This window comes from Suncus etruscus, chromosome 18 (genome assembly GCF_024139225.1).
Source record: "Suncus etruscus isolate mSunEtr1 chromosome 18, mSunEtr1.pri.cur, whole genome shotgun sequence".
NCBI classification, from domain to species: domain Eukaryota; kingdom Metazoa; phylum Chordata; class Mammalia; order Eulipotyphla; family Soricidae; genus Suncus; species Suncus etruscus.
Window position 1 is genome coordinate 55,742,562 of NC_064865.1, and position 27,357 is coordinate 55,769,918.

A 27,357-nucleotide genomic window follows, 5' to 3' on the forward strand; every position below is an offset into this window, starting at 1 on the left:
CCATTTTACCCATATTTTGCTGGGCCTATGCAAACAACTCTTGCCACTCTTATACTGTTCGTTAATGCTGTATTTTTTTTTTAACTCTTACCCCTTTTTTTTGAAGGTTCACTGGTTTTGTTTTTGTTTTTGTCTTTTCTTTGGCTCCCCGTTGGGGAATCGAACCCCGGTCTTTTGTGTGACAGGCGGGAATACTCACCACTATACTAACGAGGATCACTAACTCTTACCCCCTTTAAAGAAAAAAAGGAGAGCTTACTAAAGTTTCTGCTGGTGCTTCAATGAAGTCATTGCGAGCCAATAGTTTTCAAAAATATTCTTTCCTTTCTCTTCCATCTCTTTAGTTTTTCTTTCAACTTTCTGTTGTTTTTTTTTAAATGTTGCTTTTGGTCTTCCTAAAAATTAGTATCATCAAATAGTATTAAATATTAAATAGAATTAAATATTAAGTATGAATATATCATATAATATATTAATAACATATAATTAACATACAATTAATACACAATACATTACATATAATATTGCATAATAATTAAATATTATATTAAATATTAATATGTATTATCAGTTATGTCAACTATGTTTGGCATTTTCTTTAATTAAATTTTAAAAACATGTATAAGGCCAGTGTCCTATGGGATGCGCTATCTCTCCTGCCTGCTGCTTCCTCTCTTCCCTCCCCAGAGTTCAAATGGTATCAAGCTAAGTAGAAGAACATGACCCTTTGGATGTCAAGGCTACTCTTCCAGCTTTGTAAAGGCCTCTTGGAAATTAAAGTGCAAACTCCAATGAAGCAGATTACCAAGGACATTCAGTGAATGAAAAAGGCCTGGGGTTGTCTTACTCCAGCTTATTGACTGTAGTATTTTGGGGTAGTCTTCACATTAATTCTTTCAATGCAGATTTATGAAGCACCCAAAATTCATCACTGTTCTTGGAACATGGAAAAGCAATGAGAGAAATAGACCCAAATACTTGTCCCCACATTTTTACAGCTTACATACTCGATTCTGACTAAACCAGGGAGATTTAGGAATGGGGAAAACTTTACTTCTCTCTCACAGATCTGTGGAGCACAGGGTCAGAGAAGAAGATTTATAGACCTGGAACAGGGGCAGGAGAGTGTGAGAGAAGGAGGCCTTTGGGAAGGTGAAGATATGGCAACCCATTTTCACGTTGTAAAAGGAGACAAGTCCAGCCTCATAATCCACAAAAACCCCCACAATTGAGGGCTTATCCTGAAGAATAGGGGTTCTTGGCCAAGTAAGGGCATCAATGTCATTGCTGTCATGCAATCGAATGGCCCAGAATCCACGGTCAGATTGCAACTTGCCCTTAATGTCTCTCTGCACATTGAGCAGACAAACTCCTATGTCACAAATGTTCTCTTGGTCTCCCACATCCACTTCAAAGTAACATCTTTGTGATGTGAGGGCTTCACAGCCCAGGACACAGGGCATTAGAGTGAATCTCCTGGAAGATCGTGGCTTCTTCTGGGCATAGCCACCAGTTACCTTTTTCCCATCCTCAGACACAATGTTGCCATAGCTTTCTCTAGTTTTTCCTGAATAATGATATTAAAATGTACACACATTTACAACTTTTTACCTGGTGTCTATGGAAATCCCATTATTCTAGACCCTTCAGTATCTCCATATAACATTAACATTGAATAAATACTGAGTCTTCATACTAACAGAGGAAGCAAGTTTGTCAGGACCACAAATATCTTTGATCCCCTTAAGAATTCTGAGAAATTGGGGCCCAGAGAGATAGCACAGCGGCATTTGCCTTGCAAGCAGCCGATCCAGGACCTAAGGTGGTTGGTTCGAATCCCAGTGTCCCATATGGTCCCCCGTGCCTGCCAGGAGCTATTTCTGAGCAGACAGCCAGGAGTAACCCCTGAGCAACGCCGGGTATGGCCCAAAAACAAAAACAAAAATTCTGAGAAATTGGTAGGACTTTTAATATCAGTTCTTGCTTGAGAAATGAAGATTTAGAAATGATTAAATACTTATTCCAGGAACTTTAAAAAGGTAGATGTTTGAGCTGGTTCTTTCCAGAGAAACACTGCATATATAACTTGTTCATAATAAATAAATATGAATATTCGGAATAATCACTGATATTCAAAATAATCATATCAGATTATTTTACATATTTAATGTTTTCTATCATAGTAGGTAAGAGAGAAAGGGACTAATCGAAGAGAAGGTATGAGAAGCAACTCGTACAGGTGTGTGGTCGATGATCCTTTAGAAAGCAAACAAACATTATTTACACTTCAGAAGGGATATATTAAGTTACTTTTCTTTTCTTTTTTTTTTTTTTGGTTTTTGGGTCACACCCGGAAGCGCTCAGGGGTTACTCCTGGCTCTATGCTCAGAAATTGCCCCGGGCAGGCACGGGAAACCATATGGGATTCGAACTACTGTCCTTCAGCATGAAAGGCAAACGCCTTACCTCCATGCTATCTCTCCGGTCCCTTAAGTTACTTTTCTAAAGAGATTCTCAGATTTGCATAAAAGCCATTTTTATAGGAGTCAAATTCAGTATGTTCGATCCTAAGAGAATAGTCTCATGTTCTCTGTGTACTCATCATCCTGAGGCTGCAAGAAATGGCTCTTGTGACTGGTAAGGCATAGGTAGTTACCTTTGCTTTGCACCCAGAGGTTTCACATATATCATTATCATTAAAGCTTGTAACAGTCTCAAAGTAAGGTGTTAGGATGGTGAGGTTAAACACTTACCTATTATTCCATTTTATGGAGATTATCAATAAGCCACTTTCTGATTTTCACAGTTACCTGCCTAATCAGTGTCAGGCCTGAGATTCTCCTCTAAGCAACCTGACTTGTGAGTTGCAGTCACTGTCTATGTTAGTCCTTATGTCAATTCAATGAAGATAACCCCTTTTGGGTTCGTCAGTTCTTTGTTGCCTCACAGAGTCATAGCAGGGCCTCTCCTCTCCACTGTGGCTCAATTTTCAGTAGTGACATGCCCCGAGAAAGAAGGCAGAACCTTCTTCACACAAGAAGACTTAAATTGTGGGACTGGAAACACGGAGCTCCAACCAGGGACACATTATTTATTTTTCAGAATCATTTTTGTTTTCTTTTTTTTGTTGTTGTTTTGGTTTTGGTTTTTGGGCCCACCCGGCGGTGCTCAGGGGTTATTCCTGTCTATTTATTTTTTCAAATGTAGAAAGAGATAGGAGGAATGAAGCAGCACAATCCTCCCATCAAAGCCAAAGGTCCACTTCTACTATGCTTTCAGCGAGCTACTTACAACATTTGACATAAAGCCTCTCCCTTACTTAGCTTGATCTTGTACAACCAGTCATTTCCAGGTCTTTTTTTTCCCCTTTCTGAATCTTGATATAAACAGTCCATCACCTCATCCTCAGGGAATAATTCGATCTTACAATGATGTTTCCATCGAAACAGAGACAAAATGTTCTCTGACAAAGAAAATTGATGCACAAATGATGCACAAATGCAAATGCTTCTGTAGCTAGTTCTACCTTAGGCTTCACTGTGCCCTTGACTAATGTTGTGAGCACAAATTTTACTCTCATGTCATCAATGATTTTCTACACATACACACACCCCAGGCTGGGCATAGTCATTTCCTCCTGCATTTGTCTTTCTGCTCATGTGGCTACTCTACCCAGGACATTTTCTCATTTTCCATGCTTCTATGTACAGTCAACATCATGAGCCCATCAAGAATTACTTTTCTATTCTCCCAAGTTTTTATATGCTGTCACATGATTACATTGTCTTTTTCAACTATTTACATGATATGAGGTGATAACAAAGCCCTAACATGACAAATATGCATAATAAAGTATGTGTTTGCACACAATGGTTTCTAGAGAAGAATGAGCACACAGACAAAAGTCACAAAGAACAATCAGCCATGAATTTAGTGGAGACTGGACTTTAACTAGTTTTAGCAATAACACACTGAAAGCAATGTTGACCATACAGTACCACAAACTTTCAACTGAAAATTTTAGTTTTCAAGGAGTCACACAAGAGCAGCTGGGTCTGTGGTCTGACATGCATGCTTACCTTGTACTCTTGGTAGACATCTTCAACAAGGACTATGGTATGCCCTCTGTGCTGTGGTTTTTGTTCACAGCACAAGCAAATGATCTGGTCATCATCTTCACAGAAGAAATGGAGCATCTTTCCATGTTCCTCACACAACTTTTCACAATTTATCTCCTTGATACTTTTGATGATGGTTTTCAGCTTCTTATTGGGTCGAATGCTTTGTCTTTTGAATGGTCTATTGCAAAATTCACAGAAATATTTTGTATTTGATATTTCTCCAATTACAACCTTTTGGTTTGGGGCCATAATGTTCCTTACACACTCATGGCAGAAGCTGTGCCCACAGTCAATGATCATAGGATCGGTCATCAGCTGCTGGCACTTGAAGCAGGTGGCCTCCTCCCTCGGTCTCTTAGTCATTACTCCTAATGCCATAACTCCTTGAAATGCTCCAGTATTGGACCTAAAAGCAAAGATAGAATTTTTCAGAGTAATGACTATATACCTCTCTGGAATACCTGTCCCTTTTCACATCTTAAAATTGTCTCTCTGAAATGATGAAATAAAAAGGGATGGAGAAGAAAGGTGGCAAAATTTACCATGTGAGGAGGGGAGAAGTGATGAAGTAAAAGAAATGTCCTTAGATTCAGTGTAATTGGTTCTTAAGTGTTCATTAGGCAAACAGGACCTCACAGTCAGAGACAGAGAAGGGAGTTCAGGATCACTATTATCCAATTATTATCCAACTATTATCCACACAAACCTTCTGTTTCCTCATTCCCTCCCTGAAAGGAGTTTGTGGGTAGAGAGTAAGGGTGGCTAAAAGTTTAGAAATCGATTATTTCTTTGCATTCTCAGTGTCTGGGATTAAAAAAGAGATATCAAAAGTTACTAAGAAGCTATTTTTCTCTCTAATAAAGATGAGTCTCACTGAATCATACAGAATTTAATCTTGAGACTTTCTTACACAATTATTTTCTGAAGGAAAACATTAGGCCTTTTCTGGCAGTGATTTTATGCTTCTAGGAAGGATCCCTCTTTCTCTGAGTCACCACACTGCTTGTCCTGGGTCATTACTTTCCTCACACCCTGGATCATCTAAGCAATGGTATGGAATGTGTGAATAAAGAAAGCGTACAAGAGAGAACAAGGAAATATTTTAGAATTTTGGTGGGGAATCCTTTTAGGACAATGATGAGCAACCCCCTTACTTTCTCTTATCTCCAACAAGGAAGCTCCTTCTTTGAGAAAGCTTTGACTAGACCAGAACTCCAGATAACCCAGCTGATACTCACATATTTCTGACAGTTTCCTCTGTGGTTTCCACCTCCTTCCACTTTAACCTGAAATTTTACTCTGGTTTCAAGTGATAAACGAAACTACTGTGGTATGGGTGTAGGGCCAGAGTTATGCAATTTCCTGTAATCCTCATCTTAGATAGTCAGAAACGAAAGTAAAATGACAAAAATACTTTCTATTATAACAATGTAGTGGAAGGACAAAGGAAATAGAAACTGAATTTTTTTTCTGTCCCAAGCAGAGTCTTAAATCAAGAAACCTCCATTGGATTGATTCACAGTTGAATTTGAGATTTTTCTGCATTTGTTTCCAAGTACCCTGGCAATCTATAAGACTTTGATATCCTTCTTTGATTTGTTTCTCTGGGTCCTATATTGTTTTCAATGCCAAGGGAGAGGTGCAGAAAGAGGTTTAGCAGTAGCAGGGCTCATGGGTGTAGAATTAATTAAATTAATAAGAGTCCTGGATGGGGCTGGATGATGGTGGATGGATGGTGAGGCCTTTCTCAGCCGGGCCAGGCACCTGCACCCCCAACCAGCCTGCAGGTCTAAGGGTTCAGGATAGCGGTGAGGAAATGAACCACAAGCAGTCAGATTTCAGGAGACATGAAACTTTATTAAAGCCCTAGCCACCATGTGTGGCTTCTAAGCTAACCTTTTAAGCAATCTCTCCGCAGTTGCCCTGCATATAAAACTTGTTTCTTAACCCTCCATGATAGTTCCTCTCCTGAGGCTTCTTGCTTCTCCCCTCAATCCTCTAAATCACCCCTTAATACCCTTAAAGCAACTCCTTTGTTACTTTCCATAGAAGGTAATGGGCTGGTCTTAACATCAGGTAAAATTAAACAGGAAGCTGGGGGATGGAGTAACAATGGGTATTAAAACATGGACCCATGCCAGTCCCCATCCTGTCTCTGCTCTGTCTCCTTCCTCCTCATTTTTGTCTAGTTGACTCAGCACTTAGGGACAGCAGAATCAGTGCCAAGGACCACGTGGGGGCCACTAGGAGTCCAGCAAGTGTGTTGTCAGCTGGATGTCATAAGAGACCAGGACCACCACTCCTGTCTAACTGTTGCAGTTTAATGTTCCTTTTTTAGATTTATGAGTTGTTCTTTTATTTAGAGCATAACTGTTGACAAGCTCTTCATCTATTACTTCTTTAGCTAGTAGGTAATATTTATACCTATCTCTAATTATTTTCTTTTATTAGAATGCTATTTGTTTTTATATAAGTATGGAATTCCAGGGTTTTTTTTTTGTCTGTGATTGGCTTGTATGACTGTTTTCTGTCCTTAAACTCTGAGAAATGTCTAGTTTTTGTAATATTTTTGGTTCAGTTTATTGTCTTCAGAAAGGAATGAGACAGATTTCCAAGAGTGTAATTTTCAACAGTGTTTGTAAATGAGCATTTTTTGTTCTTGAAATATTTTTGATTTACTTCTCAATATATTATCCTTCAGTTCTAGAAATATTTAATGAAAAAACATCACTAATCTCCAAAATACTGTTCAAAGGACAAAGAAGAAAATAAATCAAAGTGGGAAGTAAGAAGAGGAGAAAGGAAAGTCAGAAAGGAAGCAGAGTTCAGCAGCCTCAATTATACCAGTAATGTGTGTGGGACAGGGTAAATCTATATATCTAAACCATGAGTGAATATTGAAACATATGATCCAAATATATATATATATCTAAACAAGGACAGCCAAACTTTAAAATGTGTCTGTCACAGTGGCACTCTGGGGAGAGGGAAGGGAGCAGGAAGGAGAAATAGAAGACAACTCAGATTATTAATGGGAGGAAGTGGACACTGGTGATAGGATCAGTGGTAGAACTTTATGTCTAAAACTCAACTGTTCATCACTTTAAATATTATTCCTTAATAATTATTGATGCAAGAAGAAACCTTTTTGTTTATGCTGCTGCTGTCATGACCAGGAGTTTTGCAATTATAACTGTGGCAAAGTGTCACAGTTACTGCAGTGTCGTAGTAACTGCAGTGTTTGATAAGAAAGATAGTTTCAACTGGAATCACAGTCTATCAAAACCCTTATTTCAGCACACAAGTATCTATTTTTATGTTTGTTCATTTGTTTGTTGCTCACCTCAGCAGGTCTTAGTATTTACATCTGGTTCTGTGCTCAGGGATCACTCTTGGGGTGTTCGAGAGATCATATAGGATGCCAGATTCCTGAGTGTAAATTCAGGAGTAAGCCCTGAGCTTGGTGTGGCCCTAAAACCAATGATAATAATAGGTAGTAGTAGTAGTAGAATAGTCCCCCCCTCCAAATGAATCCAAGACTGAAAAATATGGTGATTACTAGAAAGAAAGGGAAGTTGGATTCCAGAAAAGGTAAAGTGGTTCAGTTTGATGGTGACTCTATGACTTTGGTGGAGGTGTGGAGAGGCATTTACACATAAATAGATGTGAAACTGTACTTTTGAAAGTCATAGCAGTATTTGTAACCTAATACAATTTATTTAAAAATTGAAAAAATATAACCCAGAATCTTGAAGTATCTAAAAATGGGGTATGGTTGTTATTAAGAATTAATTAGGCCAGAGAGGTAGCACAAGTGGTAGGGCATTTGCCTTGCACATGCTAGACTCGAACTGACCACAGTTCGATCTCCCAATGTCCTATATGATCCCCCAAGCCAGGAGCGATGATTTCTGAGCCCATAGCCAGGAGTAACCCCTGAGTGTCACCAGGTGTGTCCCAAAAATCAAAAAAAAAAAAAAAAAAGAAAAAAAAAAAAAGAATAAATTAGGTCGTTCAAATCAGGCCAGCTCCATAGTCTCACTCTTCTCAAACAAGATTGAAGCCATGAAGATGATGGGGGATGATGGGAAGACTAGCCATACAGCATAAAGATGACAATCTCAAGAGGACAAGGTGGTTCGAACCCCACTCTCCCCCGCGGCCTCCCCCCCCCCCCCCCCGCTGAGCAAAAGCCATGCCTGCTGTCTCCATCACCTAGAATCACCTGATGATCTACCTCATCATTGTACCTCATTGACCTTTAGGATTCCCTTTGGGGACACCAATCTTACCAAACTTAAGATACACATGTGTATAAACTAATATCATCTGACTTTTAGGAACAGTGAAGGCATCACACCCCCATATTCCTTCTTCTAGGAAACTTGGCAGGTGTAAACATGCTTCTAAAAGCCATTGTATCAGTAATCAGGCTTTGCAATAGTGTTTCCTATAGGAAAACACAAATTTCACAATTCAATTGCCATTGTATTAATGACTTCATTGGAGATACAATCATTTTCACAAATGTGCTTGCTACTACACCTTTTCTGTTTTCTTTCTTTTTTTTTTTTTTTTTTTTTTGGTTTTTGGGCCACACCCGTTTGACGCTCAGGGGTTACTCCTGGCTATGTGCTCAGAAATCGCCCCTGGCTTGGGGGGACCATATGGGATGCCGGGGGATTGAACCGCGGTCCGTTCCTTGGCTAGCGCTTGTAAGGCAGACACCTTACCTCTAGCGCCACCTTCCCGGCCCCTTCTTTCTTTATTTTTATAAAAAAAAAACTTTCTTCTCTTCCTTTTTCTTATTTGTTTTTTGTTTGTTTGTTTGTTTCTATTCTTGGCTCTCACTTACTTGGAAACAAATGTATTATGGCCAACTATTTTAATAAATGATGCATTTTTTTTAAATAAAGTAAAAATAAGAATAAACTAGTATTGGTGATGTAAAGGAGGACAGAACTAAATATATAAACCATGAAGTTAACCACAATAATGAAATAATAAGATCCAGACTTTAATAACCAAATTAGAAAGTTGCCTGTGATGCTGGCAGGTTGATGCAGGGAAGAGATATAGGATGGACTCTGGAAACATTGGTAGAGGGAGATTGACATTAGTGGTGGGATTGGTGCTGAAACGCTGTATGTCTAAAACTTAACTATGAATAACTTTGTAAATCACAATATTTTAAATTAAAAGTTTTCATTCAAACAGCATAAACTAGGATGATAATGAACATTGTGGTGATTGTTTTAGGTAGGATGATTCTGAATGAGAAACCTATTTTAATTATCATACAAATGTACTTATATGTCTAAAATAGCCTAATGAAAATATTGTGTGCACAGAGTTAATAAAAAATTAAAGCGATAAAATGTGCCTGTCACAGAGTTTAAGATTCATGTGATTCCTACTGTCCTTTGACTTATTCCGGTGAGCCACTGTCTGAATTATCTTTTTACCCTAAGGAAATTATACCAATGGAGACAGAAGTTGCCTAGTTAATGCTCTATCCACCACTAATTAGTGTCCTACACATTCCTACATCTGCCTTCAAAGACTGGCCCTCGTCTGCTTCCTTCCGAGAGTTGGCAGGATACTCACAATTTCTCTGTAAAACTGTTATTAGAAACTCCCTCAATGAGCAAATGGGAATTAATTTTCTGTTTTTTGTTTTTGTTTTCCACCACACTCGCTGACACTCAGGGGTTACTCCTGGCTATCTGCTCAAAAATTGCTCCTGGCTTGGGGGGCCATATGGGACTCCGGGGGATCTAACCTTGGTCTGTCCTAGGCTAGAGCGTGCAAGGCAGACAATTTACCACTTTGTACCTCCACTTCAGCCCCGGAATAAGTATTTTTAATATGATTAAATTCTAGAAGATATATGATATTTTAGTGACTAACAAAAAGCTCACGTGGAACCAGCAGAGCAGATATTGGAAAAGATGGAATTGTGATTTTTGTGGCTCCCTGTCCATAGAAAGAGAATCATAAACTATTATATCTTCCCTACCAAATCCAAACCACTATATATTAATCTTTGAAAAGTAGTTCTAGATTTGGGTGGATTGTCTAATTCTGTCTAATACTCAGTTTCTGCTTCCCTGAATTAAAGCACAAGATATTTAAAATAATTTTTGAAAAAAAATAGCTCTTTGGTCATAAAGGAAATCAATAGAAAAAATGTTATTTCAATCTCAATGGGAAGTTTATTCTTTTTTTTTGTTTTTGTTTTTTTTTTTTTTGTTTTTGGGCCACACCCGGCGGTGCTCAGGGGTTACTCCTGGCTGTCTGCTCAGAAATAGCTCCTGGCAGGCACGGGGGGACCATATGGGACACCGGGATTCGAACCAACCACCTTTGGTCCTGGATCGGCTGCTTGCAAGGCAAACGCTGCTGTGCTATCTCTCCGGGCCGGAAAGTTTATTCTTTTCTATTCAAAATTAACATTTTCTCTTTGCAAAGACAGAAATGCAGCTCCTATTCATCTCAACTACTACAGAATTTGGAATTTAGAAGCAATTGTAAGTATTTCTGGGAAACAAATCTTCTATACTCATGCTTCTTTCCTTTGCTAACTATAATCTCATGGGCCTTGATAAGAGAAGTCAAAAATTAAAGCAAGAAGGAAGTGACAGATTGAAAAATAAGGAAATATGGGGCCTGTAAGGTGGCGCTAGAGGTAAGGTGTCTGCCTTGCAAGTGCCAGTGTAGGACAGACCAAGGTTTAATCCCCTGGCGTCCCATATGGGCCCCCCAAGCCAGGAGCGCATAGCCAGGAGTAACCCCTGAGCATCAAACAGGTGTGGCCCAAAAACCAAAAAAAAAAAAAAAAGAAAGAAAGAAATAAAAATAAAAATAAGGAAATACATTCAGAGATTACATATTATATATAAATAGTATATATTTATAATATAATAGTATGTGCTGTTATCCACACTTTAATGAGCTCTCTTTAGAAGTGATTCAGGTTCTTTTTTGATATATATTTTATTTCAACACCTTGATTACATACATTATTGTGTTTGGGTTTTAGTCATGTAAAGAATACCACCCATCACCAGTGCAACATTCCCATCACCAATGTCCCAAATCTCCCTCCTCCCCACCCAACCCCCGCCTGTACTCTAGACAGGCTTTCCATTTCCCTCATACATTCTCATTATTAGGACAGTTCAAAATGTAGTTATTTCTCTAACTAAACTCACCCCTGTTTGTGGTGAGCTTCATGAGGTGAGCTGTAACTTCCAGCCCTCTCTTTTGTGTCTGAAAATTATTATTGCAAGAATGTCTTTCATTTTTCTTAAAACCCATAGATGAGTGAGACCATTCTGCGTTTTTCTCTCTCTCTCTGACTTATTTCACTCAGCATAATAGATTCCATGTACATCCATGTATAGGAAAATTTTATGACTTCATCACTCCTGACAGCTGCAAAATATTCCATTGTGTATATGTACCACAGTTTCTTTAGCCATTCATCTGTTGAAGGGCATCTTGGTTATTTCCAGAGTCTTGCTATGGTAAATAGTGCTGCAATGAATATAGGTGTAAGGAAGGGATTTTTGTATTGTATTTTTGTGTTCCTAGGTGATTCAGTTTTCTTCCATTTTATTTTACATGAGGGTGAAGATTAGAGCTCTGGGAAGTGATTTCTGTACATTTATTATATCACTTGCCAATTTAATTGTGTGCCATCTTCATATTCATACAAGCACATACTTAATACAGACAAATACATGTACAATGCATTATATATACTTATAAATCATCCCATACACAAACATAAATATTATATATTTATATACTTAGGGATATATCAATTTATATATATCCTATATAAAATAGGAGCTAAGATTTCCTTTATCTATGTGCTAGAAACAAAACGGAGCTTTTATTTTTGGTGTTTGACATTTGCAAAGTTGTTCTTAATATTGTTGTTTCAGGTTCTCAGTGTTCCAACAACAATTCCACCACCAATGTGAGCCTCCTTCGACCAATGTCCCCAGTCTCTCTACTCCTGCCCTCACAAGTATATCCTTTTAGCAGGAACAAAATAACTTTTTTTTTTTTTTTTTTTGAATTTTGGTTTTTTGGCTCATACCGGTGACACTCAGTGGTTTCTCCTGGCTCTGCACTCAGAAATCGCTCCTGACCAAAATCCCTTCCTCACACCTATATTCATTGCGGCACTATTCACAGTGGCCAGAATTCTGAGTGCAGAGCCTGAACACTGCTAAGTGTGGTCCAAAAGAATAATATCAAATCAGAAGAAGAAAAGAAGTAAAAAAAAAAAAAAGAAAGAAAGAAAAACAAAAGAAGAAGAAAAAGAAAAAAGAACACAACAACAATAAAGGAAAGAAGTTCTGACTACCCAACTAAATCACTTAATGTTACTAAAACAGACTTCCTCACAAGCAAACATTGTCATATAGGTAGCCCTGCTGTAAGAATCTTGCTAAATAAACAGCACATACTTTCATAAATCATAAATCAAAATTATAAATCAAAATCAAAACAAATTAAAATCCAATAGGGCAGGGTGGAACTGAGGAACAGGATTGGATTCTGAGTGCTCTCTGAGCACTGTTTGCAGAGGTAGGTATAGAGAAGTGAAACCTTTTAGAATAGAGGAGATGTTTTCAAGCACTTCATAAATGTCTTCTCTAGCCTTAGCACGTGTCCATACAACTTTTCCAGAAACAAAATATAAGGAGCACAGTTTTGGGTTGGATCATTCTGTAGACTGAGCCTGGAAATAGCTCCAAACTATTCTATAGCTACTAAACCGCTGGTGGGTTGGGCCCAGTCCTTTAACTTGAGGGGGAACTTCACATGACAGATCTCCACCACGTTCTGAATCTTGCAATCCAGAACTTAGCTGGGAAACCTAACTTCTGTGCAACTCTATCATATTTTCTTGCCACTAAGCTATATTGTGCTTCACTTTTTGCACCAGTGCAGAGCACTTTTCAGGAAAGAAATATCAGTCTTGTGGTTCAGGGCTCTTTACTTTATTAACATGATCACAGCAGAAAGCCACTTGGGATGATACTCAGCATTTTGGTCATGTAGCTCCATGGTTTTAGGTCAAGCTTACAGCCAAGAGTCATGGTGGATGCATATTTTGGAGCTGAGACACAATCCAAAGCTCAGGAGGCTGGTATGGTAGATGTAGTAGAGGTCAGAGATGTCATGGGAGAGGGACAGAGAAGAGTGTTGCTTTTCAAGGGGCCATTTGTAAGAGTCTGTGGTGTCAGGCCTGCTGTGCGGTCTGCTTGGATGGTAACTGAGCCATTGTTCCTCTAACTTTGCCACACTGTTGATGCTCTGAGTTGATCTGGTGCCATGTGGCACCAAGGGACTAAAGATGGGGAGTGTAAGTCATGGCACCCTGAGGGGAGGACAGGCCTTGAGCACAAGATAGTAGACTGTGGTTTTCATCATCATTTGCTTTCTTCTGGACAAATCCAAACCTTCTGGAATTCACGTGAGCATTCACTCTTTTCCTAATGCCTCATAGCACACTCTTCCTTGTTTCATCATCTGTTCACACACACACACACACACACACACACACACACACACACACACCAACCAAGAACGGTGAGATGCTGCCTGGGGCCTCAGCAAGGCCTCCTCTGCCAGCATGTCAGGTCTACCACTCACTACCTTGGGCTTGATATTTTTCCCATGAGTTCCTTGTACTCACATTCATTTTAATTTTATGCTTGGCTCTATTTCCCTGTTGTTTCCAACATTTTTTCCCCAAAGTTTGTTTCCAAAATTGGTTTTCTTGGTTTTAATTGACAAAATGCTCTTAAGAAAAGAATGCTTAAACCATCATTTTTATTATTATTTTTTTAGAATCAGATGCTTTTATCAGATAGTTTCATTTAAAATTTTTTTTAATTATATTTAGGTTATATCGTTAAAGAATGGCTTGGCTTCTAGTCTTGTACAAAGCTACACATATCCAAAAGCTGAAGGTGTGAAAGTTTGCCTGAGCAGAATTGTCTACATAGAAAGCTGCAGGCCACTGCGAACTAGGTGAGCATCTAAGTGGGGCAGGATAGTAGGACCTCTGGAGGGAGAGATGAGCTGAGGGAAATTCATCTGTGCCCCAGCATGTCTCGGTGAGACCAGTGTCTGCCAAGGCATACACACTGTGTGGACAGAGCCCAGAAGATCCTGAAAGTTCATTTCCTTTTCTTATCCTAGATTCTCTAACTAAGACCCTGTAAATCAAACTAACAAAATTCTGATTAACACTGAAAAACAGAGGATGCCTAAAAGGGGGATCTGGCTGCCAATCTTTAAAGGGGAGCTGAACTTTCTGTCCATCCTGGAATATTAGCATGATGGTGGTCTTTTCTTTTCTTTTCTTTTTTTTTTTTTTTTTTTGGTTCTTGGCCACACCCGGCAGTGCTCAGGGGTTACTCCTGGCTGTCTGCTCAGAAATAGCTCCTGACAGGCACGGGGGACCATATGGGACACTGGGATTCGAACCAACCACCTTTGGTCCTGGATGGGCTGCTTGCAAGGCAAACACCACTGTGCTATCTCTCCGGGCCGATGGTGTCTTTCTTGGACTTCTTACTGAGACAGTGCCAGTGTGCACTTCCCACCAGCAGACGGTGTCAGGACGTCCCTGCCTGTGTTGGCGCCATTGCAAGAGACACCCCAGCCTATGGCCTGCAGTAAATGGGCGTGGGACACGTCCCCACAGCACCCAAATTTAGACACCCTGCACCTTTCCTTCTATTTCAGTCATTCGTTCCAAGCCCTGCTCTTACCACTCCAAATTTCTCTCCAACAAAGAGGTGGCATGGAGAACATAGGCCTAGACTGTGCCAACCAAGGAGCAGAGTAGCTCAACTATAAGGTCAATGTGCCATGAACAGTGCTATCTCTCCTGCCCACTGCTTCCTCTCTTCCCACCCCAGAGTTCAAATGGTATCAAGCTAAGTAGACGAACAGGACACTTCGGATGTCTCGGCTACTCTCCCAGCTCTATGAAGGCCTCTTGGAAACCAAAGTGCAAACTCCCATGAAGCAGATTACACAGGATAGTTGGTGAACGAATATGGCCATGGGTTCCTTAGCTCAGGCTTATTCACTGTGATCTTTTGGGGTAATCTTCATAGTAATTAATTTTATGCAGATTAATGAAACACCAAAAATTCAATACTGTACTTGGGACAATGAGAGAAATAGACTCAAATTCTTGTCCCTAAATATTTACAGCATACATACTCTATTCTGGCTAAGCCAGGGAGATTTAGGAATGGGGAGGACTTTACTTCTCCCTCACAGATCTGTGGGGCACAGGGTCAGAGAAGACGATTTATAGACTTGGAACAGGGGCAGGAGACTGTGAGTGAAGGAGGCCTTTGGGAAGGTGAAGATGTGGCAGCCCATTTTCACGTTGTAAAAGGAGACAAGTCCAGCCTCATAATCCACAAAAACCCCCACAATTGAGGGCTTATCCTGAAAAATAGGGGTTCTTGGTGAAGTAAGTGCATAAATGCCATTGCCATTATGCACTTGGATGGCCCAGAATCCACGGTGAGGTTGCAAGTTGCCTTTAATGTTTCTCTGCACACTGAGCAGACAAACTCCTATGTCACAAATGTTCTTTTGGTCTCCCACATCCACTTCAAAGTAACATCTCTGTGATGTGAGGACTTCACAGCCCAGGACACAGGGCATTAGAGTGAATCTCTTGGAAGATTGTGGCTTCTTCTGGGCATAGCCACCAGTTACCTTTTTCCCATCCTCAGACACAAATAGGTTGTTATGAGCTGTTTCTGGATCCAGAGTCACGCTGACTGCAAAACAAAGTCAACAAACAAACAACAAAAGGGTTGAAAATACAGTGTACTTTATATAAACCAATTTGTATTCAAGTGTATCAGTAGCTGGTAGAGAACATTACAACCGGACTTCACCACTCTGGGTCTTAGTTTCCTCACTTCTAGGGTAAAAATGACTCCTGGGGGAAGATTGATAGAAAATAGAATAACATCTGGCTAGGTGGCGCTAGAGGTAAGGTGTCTGCCTTGCAAGCACTAGCCAAGGAAGGACAGCAGTTTGATACCCTGGCGTCCCATATGGTCCCCCCAAGCCAGGGGCAATTTCTGAGCGCTTAGCTAGGAGTAACCCCTGAGCATCAAATGGGTGTGGCCCGAAAAACCAAAAATAAATAAATAGGATAACATAGAGACATGTTATAGGTAAGTGTTATGGGTATGACAGGCATGGTGTTGGGTCACCCTGCTTTATATAAAACAAAGATTTTTCCCCAGCTTCCTCTTTCCTTTCAGGAATCCCTTTTGACATGTAAAAGATCCACTAGACTTGATTAAGTTGATTTGTTTTTGTTGTTTGGGGGCCACAACTAGCAGCTGTCAGGGGCTACCTCTGACTCTGCACTCAGAAATCACTCCTGGTAGACTGGGGTGAGATCTGGGGTGCCAGAGATTGAGGATCAAACCCAGGTCAGATGTGTGCAAGGCAAATGCTCTACCCACTATGCTATCTCTACTACCCCTGGATTCGTTTGAGAAAGGTTTTTCTGTCTGTCATGTTACCTTCCCCATGATCTACTTGAATTGAACTGGTCAATAAGATTGCAGGTCCATTGGTTATGTGGGGCTCTCAGGGAAGCCCACTGATCCCATCCTTTTCTCTCTTATGACTGTCTTGGATTATTAATTATTGTGTGGTCCTGTTCCTTACCAATTATCCTAAGGTTGTATTACAGTGAGTTGCCTTTAGTGATAAAGTGATTTTTTTCATAGCTGTTGAGAATGCATGCTGTTATTTTCAAACTAGTGACCTGGCATGGGCACTCTAATAAACAACAACTCTGACTTGAGCTTTAATGCCTGTTTGAAACAAGAGCTGCATGATCAGGTGGGACAAATTCGTAGATTCAAGTATTTTTATTTAGTCTTATAGAAATATTACTCATCCTTTAATCTAACTTTGCTCTAGCCTATTGCAGTCATAGTAAGGGTTAATATTTCAGGCCAAAGTTCAGTATGCATAAAACCAAAACAATTTTGAACTGACCTTGCTACTGAGAAATTTCTGATGGCAGTAAGTGGCTTAAAAAGAAATTGCTCTGTGTTAAAATAGGTTTTGAACAATTCTCCCCATGTGCTTTGCTTGATAAAATTAGTTTTGTCTGAATACCTTTGTTTGAAAAGTATGTCTTATCAAGAAATTGAGTATAAGTATTCTACCTTTTGCTTTGAATAAATGAAACAGAGCTTGAATACAATTTGAGTCCTTGTTTTCTGTCTCCCATAGCCAGCCAAGCTCAAAACTTTCAAGGGAATCCCCAAAATTCCATAGTATCAGGATCAATCTGTCTGTGGCATCTTGCTATCTGGATAATTGGGTTGCCAAGCACTAAAAGAAACCTGGAAATATAAATATATATATATATATATATATTTGTTTGTTTGTTTGTTTTTGGGTCACACCTGGCAGTGCTCAGGGTTTACTCCTGGCTCTATGCTCAGAAATCTCTCCTGGCAGTCTGGAGGGACCATATGGGATGCCAGGATTCTAACCACCATCTTTCTACAATGCAAGGCAAACGCACTACCTCCATGCTATCTTTCAGGCCCCAGTATTTTTTTAATAAATTTTTATTGTGATCGAAGTGTATTACAAGTCTTTCACAGAATTATTTAAGGTACATAGTGACAATGAATGAAGGGAATTCCCATCACCAGTATTGTCCTCCCTCCACCCCTGTTCCCAGCATGTATCCCATATCTCCCTCCTTTACCCCCCAGAATACTAGTGTAACTGGTTTCCACTTTACAGCTTGTTATAGATTGTGTATCTATTCTGTTGTCATTGGCTTTGGGTTTGGTGTTCAAGTCTAATCATTTTTATTTTCACTACATGTTCATGACTGGTCCTGGTATCATCATTTCCCCCCCTCAACTTATGAGGCTGAATGGTTCAAGTTATGTGATTCTGTTGGAGATAAAAGGGATAAGGAAAAGAGAAGGAAAATACCAAAAAAAGAAAGAAAAGAAAGAAAGAAAGAAAGAAAGAAAGAAAGAAAGAAAGAAAGAAAGAAAGAAAAAAGAGAGAGAAAAGAAAGAAAAGAAAAATGCACCCAGCCAAAAAAAAAATCACCAAATAATATCCACACAAGTGAAAAAGAAAGAAAAATGTGGAAGAAAAAAGAGATGGAAAATAATATCAAAAACAGACAAAACAAAACAAGAAAAAGGAGTGTTGAAGTGGCAAGATTTGGTGTCACCCCCAATTTTTTTTTTTTGCATAGGCACAGTAAGTATCGGCCCCAGTATTTTTAAATATATTCCTATTGCTACCTTTTAATTGTAATTGATTTCTAGAAATTATTAGGAAAAATGTCAATGAGGATAGTTTTTATTTTATTTTATTTTGGTCACACCCAGTAGTGCTCAAGGGTTACTCCTGGCTCTACAGGCATCAGACTTCTGGTGGAATCTGTGAACTCTGCCTTCTTATATGATTCCTTCCACATGGATTGTAAGAGGCTCTAACAATGCCTTTGGCATCTTCAGAGGGATGTCAAGTCTATATTTCACTTTATAAGACCACCTCGTGCATGTGAATTGTGCTAAAGACTGTATCTGCTGTGAATCTGTGCTGTTAAATCCTTTGTTGGGTGTTTGTGAATCCACAAATAGTTCCCAGAATGAGAAATTAATTCCCATCCCCTTGTCCCCTTTCGGGGGGAGATCTTGGTAATATTTATCCGCAGCAAATAATAATCCACACAGACAAGAAGGTTAGGGTGTAAAAGGCTGGGCGAAGAGAGAGTCCTTTTGCAGTCTGCTCCCAACTCTGGCAAAAAAGACCCCCTTTCCCCTGTCCATCAAGCTATTTATTGACAATTCAACAGTGCCCCCACCTTGAAGGTCTAGTGGGGCAATAGTCACAGAAAAATCCTAAGGTTATATACAACAATTCCAAGAACAATCTTTTTTCTTGGGGGGGGGGGGGCACACCCGGCGGTGCTCAGGGGTTACTCCTGGCTGTCTGCTCAGAAATAGCTCCTGGCAGGCACGGGGGACCATATGGGACACTGGGATTCGAACCAACCACCTTAGATCCTGGATCGGCTGCTTGCAAGGCAAACGCCGCTGTGCTATCTCTCCAGGCCCCCAAGAATAACCTTATGGAAATATTTTCATATACTACATGTATCTTTCTTTTCTTTTTTTGGGGGGGGGGTCACACTCGGCAGCACTCAGGGACTACTCCTGGCTCTACACTCAGAAATCGCTCCTGGCTGGCTCAGGGGATGCCGGAATTTGAACCGCTGTTCTTCTGCATGCAAGGCAAATGCCTTACCTCCATGCCATCTCTCTAGCCCCAAGACTGTATCTTTCTTTTGTGGGTGACCAAGCACCCACCGTTTCTGTGAAGAAGCTTACACCCACCAGCCATCTTCTTGCTTTGCTGGCAGTTGCGGTTTTTTGCCCCTGAGCTAACAGGAAAAGCAGCATGTTTAAATTTGGTTCTTGCAACAGGAGCTTGCTCAATGCATGTTCCATTTGTTATTTGCCCTGGGGACTTGAACCCTCTTCTACTTCTGAACAAAACATCTTTACAATGTATTGCTATGTTTCTCCACTCCCTCTTTGACCTTAAAGTTGTTTATAACATTTGCCTTTTGAAGCTAGTTCCTGTAACTGAAACCAGATGTCCTGCTTATATAAGGAAGTCCTATGATCTGTTCCTCCCCCACTGTTGCAATCCAGCTTCCTGCCTTGTACCCCAGAAAAACAAGTTAGCCGTATTTGCCTTGTGAGGAAGAAATGTTATCATTGGATATTGTGTATATACCTGGCCAAATGTGATTGGCTAAGTGATGCTTCCTGCTTTTCGTGAAACCTCCCCTAATTGCTAGGGGATAAAAGACCAAGCTTTTTCCTGAATAAACGCTCTTGAATGGCAACTGTCATCTTGAGTCTTTCTTATTAACCTCTCCTAATTTGGTTTGTAGGTGCTGGGTGATTCAGGCCATTTGCGAATAATTTGGAGATGTCCTCTGGCTGTTCCCTGGGTTGAGAGAAACTGCTGGCCGGAATTCTCTCCCCTTAGGGGAAGCTTCCAAGGGCATTTTCATTCTTTTTTGGGGGGGGCCACACCCGGCGGTGCTCAGGGGTGACTCCTGGCTGTCTGCTCAGAAATAGCTCCTGGCAGGCATGGGGGACCATATGGGCTACCGGGATTCGAACCAACCACCTTTGGTCCTGGATCGGCTGCTTGCAAGGCAAATGCCACTGTGCTATCTCTCCGGGCCCTTTCTTAATGTTCTTTGGCTGAAAGTTCAAAGTTAAGATATCAGCAATGGGACTACTGAGAATTCTGTTTATGGGTGATTGTCCTTCCACTGTAACTTTACTTTGTTCTCTTTCTTTGCATCTTTGTTCTCATAATTAAAAATAAAAAATTAATTAATTAAAAATAGAATTTAGGATATGCATTACTTTTCATACCTTGATACCTCTTCAGCACTTTTCTCACATAAAAGAAGAGCTCAGAAGCATTACACTTGGTATGAAGGTCCAAAGAGACAGCCTTTGGGAATTCCAGCTTCACTGCTGAGTTTCTGAATAAGCAGAGCCACAGATGCTGTCAGAGTGGAAATTTTCAGTCTCCTCAGAGCCACACCCCTTCCCACCGGACTTTGCATGGCACTCACCTGCTCAAGGTTTGTTTCACGTCCTGTGGAGAAACAAAGACCAAATGAGAATGTGAAAACATCACTATTTCAAGGGTGTTGGCGCGTACACGGGGCTATTATCCATAAACACTTTTCTAGTACGAGGATAGAGTGAACACAGCATTAGATACTGTGGATTCCTCATACTGGCATTGGCATCCCAGTCTCCAAAGTATAATTCTCATGGTAACATGTGTTCAGCCTCTGAGACTTTCCTTTTCCTTCTGGAGAATTTTGAATGCTTGTAGTATCTACAATTACAACTGTGGACCACTTGGGAAGAGGCCCAGTGAGGCTTCAGGATACCTCTTGCTGTCAGCAAAATGATTTCCATCTGGTGAGTGAGTTTATATCAGAGGTCATTTGTCATAAATGTCCTTGGTGCTGAATCCATGCTCATGTCCTGTGACTGGATCATTATAGTGGTAGTTAAGGTGACTGATGGGCAGTTATCCTAAAGGGAATCTCTGTCTGTAAACTAACCACCAATTCTATTGGGTGGACTAGAATAAAGAGTTTCAGGCATTTATGTCATTGCCTGAACCCTTGGTGCAAATAAAGGCCTATTAGAACTCATGAAATAAGAATTTTGCAACCATACCCGGGAAAAGGTTATCACTCATTTGGGTTGCCCTATTTTTTTTTTTTTTGGTTTTTGGGCCACACCCGGTGACGCTCAGGGGTTACTCCTGGCTATGCGCTCAGAAGTCGCTCCTGGCTTGGGGGACCATATGGGACTCCGGGGGATCGAACCGTGGTCCGTCCTAGGGTAGCGCAGGTAAGGCAGGCACCTTCCTTTAGCGCCACCGCCCGGCCCCTTTTTTTTTGGTTTTTGGGCCACACTCGGTGGTGCTCAGGTGTTACTCCTGGCTGTCTGCTCAGAAATAGCTCCTGGTAGGCACAGGGGACCATATGGGACACCGGGATTCGAACCAACCACCTTTGGTCCTGAATCGGCTGCTTGCAAGGCAAACGCCGCTGGGCTATCTCTCCGGGCCAGGGTTGCCCTATTTTATCAACCACTGCCATCCATGTGAATCTTTAAAAAGACAGTTTGATAATCCATATTCTTAAAGTGGGGAACAGCTCTTCCATAGTTCTCCCAAGAAACACACTTTTAAAATAGAGAACCTATTGATTGAGGTACATGAAGCCAATCTAGAAAATAATAACATTTTGTTCCCAGAACTAATGGGGATTTTGTTTTGTTTGGCTTTTGGTTTTGGGACAGTAACCAGCAGTGCTCAGAGACATTTCTGGCTTGTGCCCAGGAATCACTCCAAGTGTGTCTCTGAAACCATATGTAGTGCTGTGGTACCAGTGGTTTAAGCCAGTTTGGCTACATGCAAGGTAAGCACTCTATACATTATACTATCTCTCTAAGGCAGGCCTTGTCAGCCTGCACAAACTTCCTCACTAGTCTTTTCTTAATAACCAGGTCACAGTGGTCCTCAAACTATGGCCCACGGGCCACATATTGTATTTGTATCTGTTTTGTTTCTTCATTGCAAAATAAGATATATGCAATGTGTATAAGAATTTGTTCATAAGTTTTGTTTTTACTATAGTCAGACCCTCCAATGGTCTGAGGGACAGTGAACTGGCCCCCTGTTTAAAAAGTTTGAGGACCCCAATGTATGTGTGAGAACCAAGTGCCTAAGACAAATCTTCACAGCTATGGTCAATTACTTTTTGAGAAAGAAACTGAAGTGGTTTAAGGAAAGACTTCTTAACAAATGGTTCTGGGGGGCCAGAGCAATAGCACAGACATAGGCCATTGCAGAACAGACCCCAATTCGATTGGCAGCATCCCATATTCTCCCCAACTTTGCCAGGAGTGATTTCTGAGTGTAGTCAGGGTAAAGCCCTGAACATGGTTGGGTATGACCCAAAAACCAAAACCAAAAAATAAAATATAATAAAAAAAACCGGGCCCGGAGAGATAGCACAGCGGCATTTGCCTTGCAAGCAGCTGATTCAGGACCAAAGGTGGTAGGTTCGAACCCCAGTGTCCCATATGCTATTTCTGAGCAGACAGCCAGGAGTGTGGTCCAAAAACCAAAAATAAAAAATTAACTAACTAACTAAATAAATAAATCCCAAACCCAAAATGGTTCTGGAAAATCTACATAACCAAATGTGAAAAAAATGAAACCAAATTCAAGTCTCAGTGACTTTTACACAATAGTCAATTCAATGTTTATCAAAAAAAAGCTTAAAATGCCACCAGAATCCATAATATGCATTGAGAAAAATACAGGCAGAGATTTCAAGATTCAAACCTCAAAGTGCCTTCAATGATTAAGTTCCAAGGATTAAGACAACAAAAATAAACAAATGTGCTGAGATCAAATTAAAAAATGTCTGCATGGCCCAAAATAAAACATGTCAGGTGAAATTAAAAGACAGCCAAATGATGACAGAACATACCTACACTCAACACTTGAGATAAACTATTACTCTCCAAGAGATAAAGCAATCACAAAGACCAACAACAAAAAAATTCAAAAATCCCTATGGATTTTTCCTATGGGGATAGGAAATGAACAGACACTTCTCTGAAGAAAACAGATGATTGGCCAACTTGACACATGACAAAGTTTTCATCATTACTTATAAGAGAAATCTAAATCAAGAAAACAATGGAATATCCTTTTATACCAGATTTATATATGTATTAATATATGTATGTAATACTGCTCTGCACCTGCTAGCATCAGATGCTTACTCTTCACCCTCCAAGTTACCTGTCTTACCTGCATCAGATTCTGTATTGAGTCCTGACATTTCTTTTCTAGTTCAAGAATTTGAGTTTGCAGTTTTTTGCTTTGTTTCTCTATCATATCTTCATTTTCCTGCAATATCCTCTGAGTCTTTCTGTCTTCTTCCATCAGTGACCATAGATAATGATTTATTTCTATATTCAGAAATCTATGAAGATCATTAAAATCAGAATGGATTTTTTGTGTCTGAAGAGATACCATTTCCTAGAAGTAAAAAAAAAAAATAAAAATATGGAAACAAATTGAGTTTTGATTCCTAAGTGAATAAGTAAACAGAATTGGATCTGCAAACTTAACTGAATATGAATCAGAGGTAATGAGAAAGAAAATGGCAGCCTAAATGAAAGGGGGTTATTAATTCAAATTAATTCAAAAAAAGAGCAGAAAATGACAAAATGGTTTCAGAAGTTAAAGAGATAATAAGCAGGCAGGCTGCTTGCCTTGTACACAGAACCCCATAAGATGCCCCAAGCCACATAGACTAACCACTGAGCACAGTGTCAGGAATAAGCCCCCACTGCTGCCAGGTGTGACCCCCCAAAAAAACATTGTATCAACCCACTATAAAAGATCCACAGTCCTATTCAAAGACACAAAAACTATAGTATTATTACCAAGAATTAAGATAAAGAATCAGTTAGGCATTAGTGCATGAATTACAGTGTTTCAGTCTATACTATTGAAGAATTTCTGCAGGATGTTAGTGGGAAGTTTGGCCAAACCTTAGACATATTTAATGCCAATGAACTACACACCCAAAACAGTGAAAATGGAAGGCTTTTTCAGATGTTTCTTTGCACCAACACTCACCCAAGAAAAGCTTGTTGGCTACTGTGACTTCACTTCTCATGAATCATTCTAAATGGAAGGATTCTTTATGTGCCCTGATGCTGAGAGTCATGGCCAGAAGGCAGACACTTAGATAAGGGAGAAGTTGTCACATTTTTTCTAGAGAATCTGCTTTATTTCCTTCTCTTTGCTCAACGTGCAGAAAAAAGAGAAGAGGCAGGAGGGCTATAATTTATGATCATAATACTAAGGCTCTGGAGGTGTGTTTGTGAATTATAGCTAGACAACTCTTGAGGAAAGAAGACTCATAGTCTGCATCTTGTGCACAAAAAGAATTTCTGAAGCAAAAACTTATAATGAAAAACAAAAACCAAAGAAAACAAGACAGTTGTTGAGGACAATCAGTCAGGGAGTTCCTTGATTCTCAGTTCTGTTGAAAGACTTTGATTCTAGATAACAGTAACACTCATTCTCCACCCACTTCCTCTAAATCATCCTTAGGCATAAGACTGACAGGAATCGAATGATCTATCTAGTGTGACTCAGTGTTCCTTCTGACAGACTTGCCATTTTTATTCCTATTTTAGGAACATCTGTTCAAAAAACAAGAGTTCAAAAAACTCTTATTGAACTATGAACAAGTGATTTAGGATGAAATAGAGCTTTGCAAGAAGAAGGGGAAGATTTAATTTTTGCATGAATGAAATTTCGTTATAAGTTAATAATAACTGAAGTTCTCCTTATGACCCAAGTCACACCATTGTGGAAGAAAGTTTATCATTTGGTCACAAAGGATCAGGACAGGGACCATAGCAGTGGTGCTAGAGGTAAGGCATCTGCCTTGCAAGCTCTAGCCTAGGACTGACCGAGGTTCTGTCTCCCAGCGTCCCATATGGTCCCCCAAGCCAGAGCAATTTCTGAGCGTATAGCCAGGAGTAACTCCTGAGCATCACTAGATGTGGCGCAAAAACGAACAACAAAACAAAAAAGAAAACAAACAGCAACAACAATAACAACAACAACAAAGGATCAGGACAGAATTTAAAGGTATTCTTGAAAGAGCAAAGGCTTCACTGGCTGGAAGGAGTTGATGGCAGATTTCAGGAATTTATCACCAATTCAATAAAAGACTTGACAATTGGAAAGAGTCTGTTCAGTCTAGGAGCCCCTGCTAAAGGCCAGAGTCTACATGCTCATGCAACTCCAGGAGCCTGAGTGGCACACACTACACCAGAAGGAATACTTTATTATTGTTTCCCAAAGGCTAGTTTCTGAGCTTGCAAACAGACCTTCTGGCCACTGTAAAATGTGCCAACTTGATAAAGTTAAGACTTCCAAAGAGATAATTGTGTTTGAATCCAATCAAGTAAAAGTCTGAATAAGGAAATACACTATTCTGCTTTGTTTGACTGAAATATCCACAATCCTTGTCAACTCTGGTTGAGAGCTAAAAGGACTGGAAATAGATTTCTTTAAATGCAAATACCCATGTCATAGAAACACATTCTTGTCTCTTCTCTAGATTTCACCAAGTTGGTCTGATTGCAGGATAAACATCAATCATTGTGCATTTGCTGACTCAGCCCCAGGTCCTATGTCTTAGGAGGAAAATTAGTTGAATCAATCATTTAAAATTTCTGGGCTTTCTGATTTCCTGTGTGAAACTGCTGAGGAAGGCTCCAGTAAACTTAATTCCATCAAGACTCACTAGAAAGGTAGATTGTCCCCACCACAAAAGGTGGTGACAGACTGATGCTGTGGGCTTATAAAGGGCCTTTGCATTCCTGCATGAGGCTGCTGAGTAAGACCCCCAGCAAACATAATGCCATTAAGGCTCACCAGCAAGGTAGGCTGTCTCCAACCACAAAGGGTGGTGTCAGACTCCTGCCATTGTATTATTAAGAGCCTCTGAATTCCTCCATTCTTGGCTTCCTACTTTCCTGTGTGAGGCTGTTGAGGAAGATCCCATCGAACTTAATCTCAAGGTTCACAAGCAAGGTAGGTTGTCCCCATCTACAAAGGATGGTGCCAGAGGAGCATGGCCACTTCACTTAGCCTCACTGCTGTGTTTATCTTCTAGCCAATGAACAATGAACTCCACCATTCCTTGTAGGAAAAAAACCAAACTACAAGTGAGACAAAGGGGAAAGAACGCAGGCCAACTCATGCACAAAGAATGAAGATGGTAGTTCTGATGACCAGAGAAAAGCCAATCACCTAGTTAGCCTTTCATATAAGGAGTTTAGAGAAGAAATATGGAGGATCCTCAGAGAACTCAAAGAATAGATCAAACTGAACAGACCACAAAGATAGAAATCAGAAAACTCCAATCTGAAACAGCAGGGCTGAAATTTTCAGTAGATGAAGTAAAAGTCTCAATGGAAAGCCTCTCGAACAGAGTAACAGCAGCTGAGGATTCATTTAGTGAGCTGTTAGATGAGATGCAGAACAACTCCATACAGCAGAAGAGATTAGAAAAGAACCTTAAAACAAATGATTAGACAAAGAAAAACCTACTCAAAGAATGTGAACAGATAAAAATTGAAGTCTTAGATAAATTCAAGAAAAACAACATAATACTTGAAGTCCCAGAGACCCAGGAAAAGAATAATAATGAGACAAGTTGGAGGAAGAGTAAGAAGAGGAGAAGAAGGAAGAAGAAGAAGAAAGGAAGAAGAGAAAATGAAAGATAGAGGAGAAGAAAAAAGATGAAGAAGAAAAAAGAAGAGAAAGAAGAGGAGGCGACTAGGGATGTGGTTCAATTTGTAGAGCAGATGACTTATAGGTGTCAATGCCTAGATTTAATCCTAGATGATAAAACAATTCTCACGACTTGTATGAATTTGTGTTTATATGTATGTAAACATATGTGATATATGTGTGCATGCTCATATCTAACAAAGCAAAA

General features: G+C 40.0%; 1 protein-coding gene across 3 annotated transcripts in view; it reads right to left on the reverse strand.

The window, feature by feature from the left end:
• Positions 1–15,344: 15,344 nt before the first annotated feature.
• LOC125996010 (E3 ubiquitin-protein ligase TRIM38-like) overlaps positions 15,345–27,357 on the reverse strand; it is a 39,458-nt gene continuing 27,445 nt past the window's right edge. The window contains exons 4-7 of one of the 3 annotated variants that reach the window (XM_049764965.1): positions 23,634–23,864; positions 20,857–20,879; positions 20,651–20,763; positions 15,345–15,958 (exon numbers count right to left, since the gene is read on the reverse strand). In XM_049764965.1, coding sequence (XP_049620922.1) covers positions 15,438–15,958; positions 20,651–20,763; positions 20,857–20,879; positions 23,634–23,864 — 888 coding nt within the window. In that variant the 3' untranslated portion in view covers positions 15,345–15,437. The remainder of the gene's footprint in view (positions 15,959–20,650; positions 20,764–20,856; positions 20,880–23,633; positions 23,865–27,357) is intronic. The other 2 variants (XM_049764966.1, XM_049764967.1) reach the window with 2 other exon arrangements.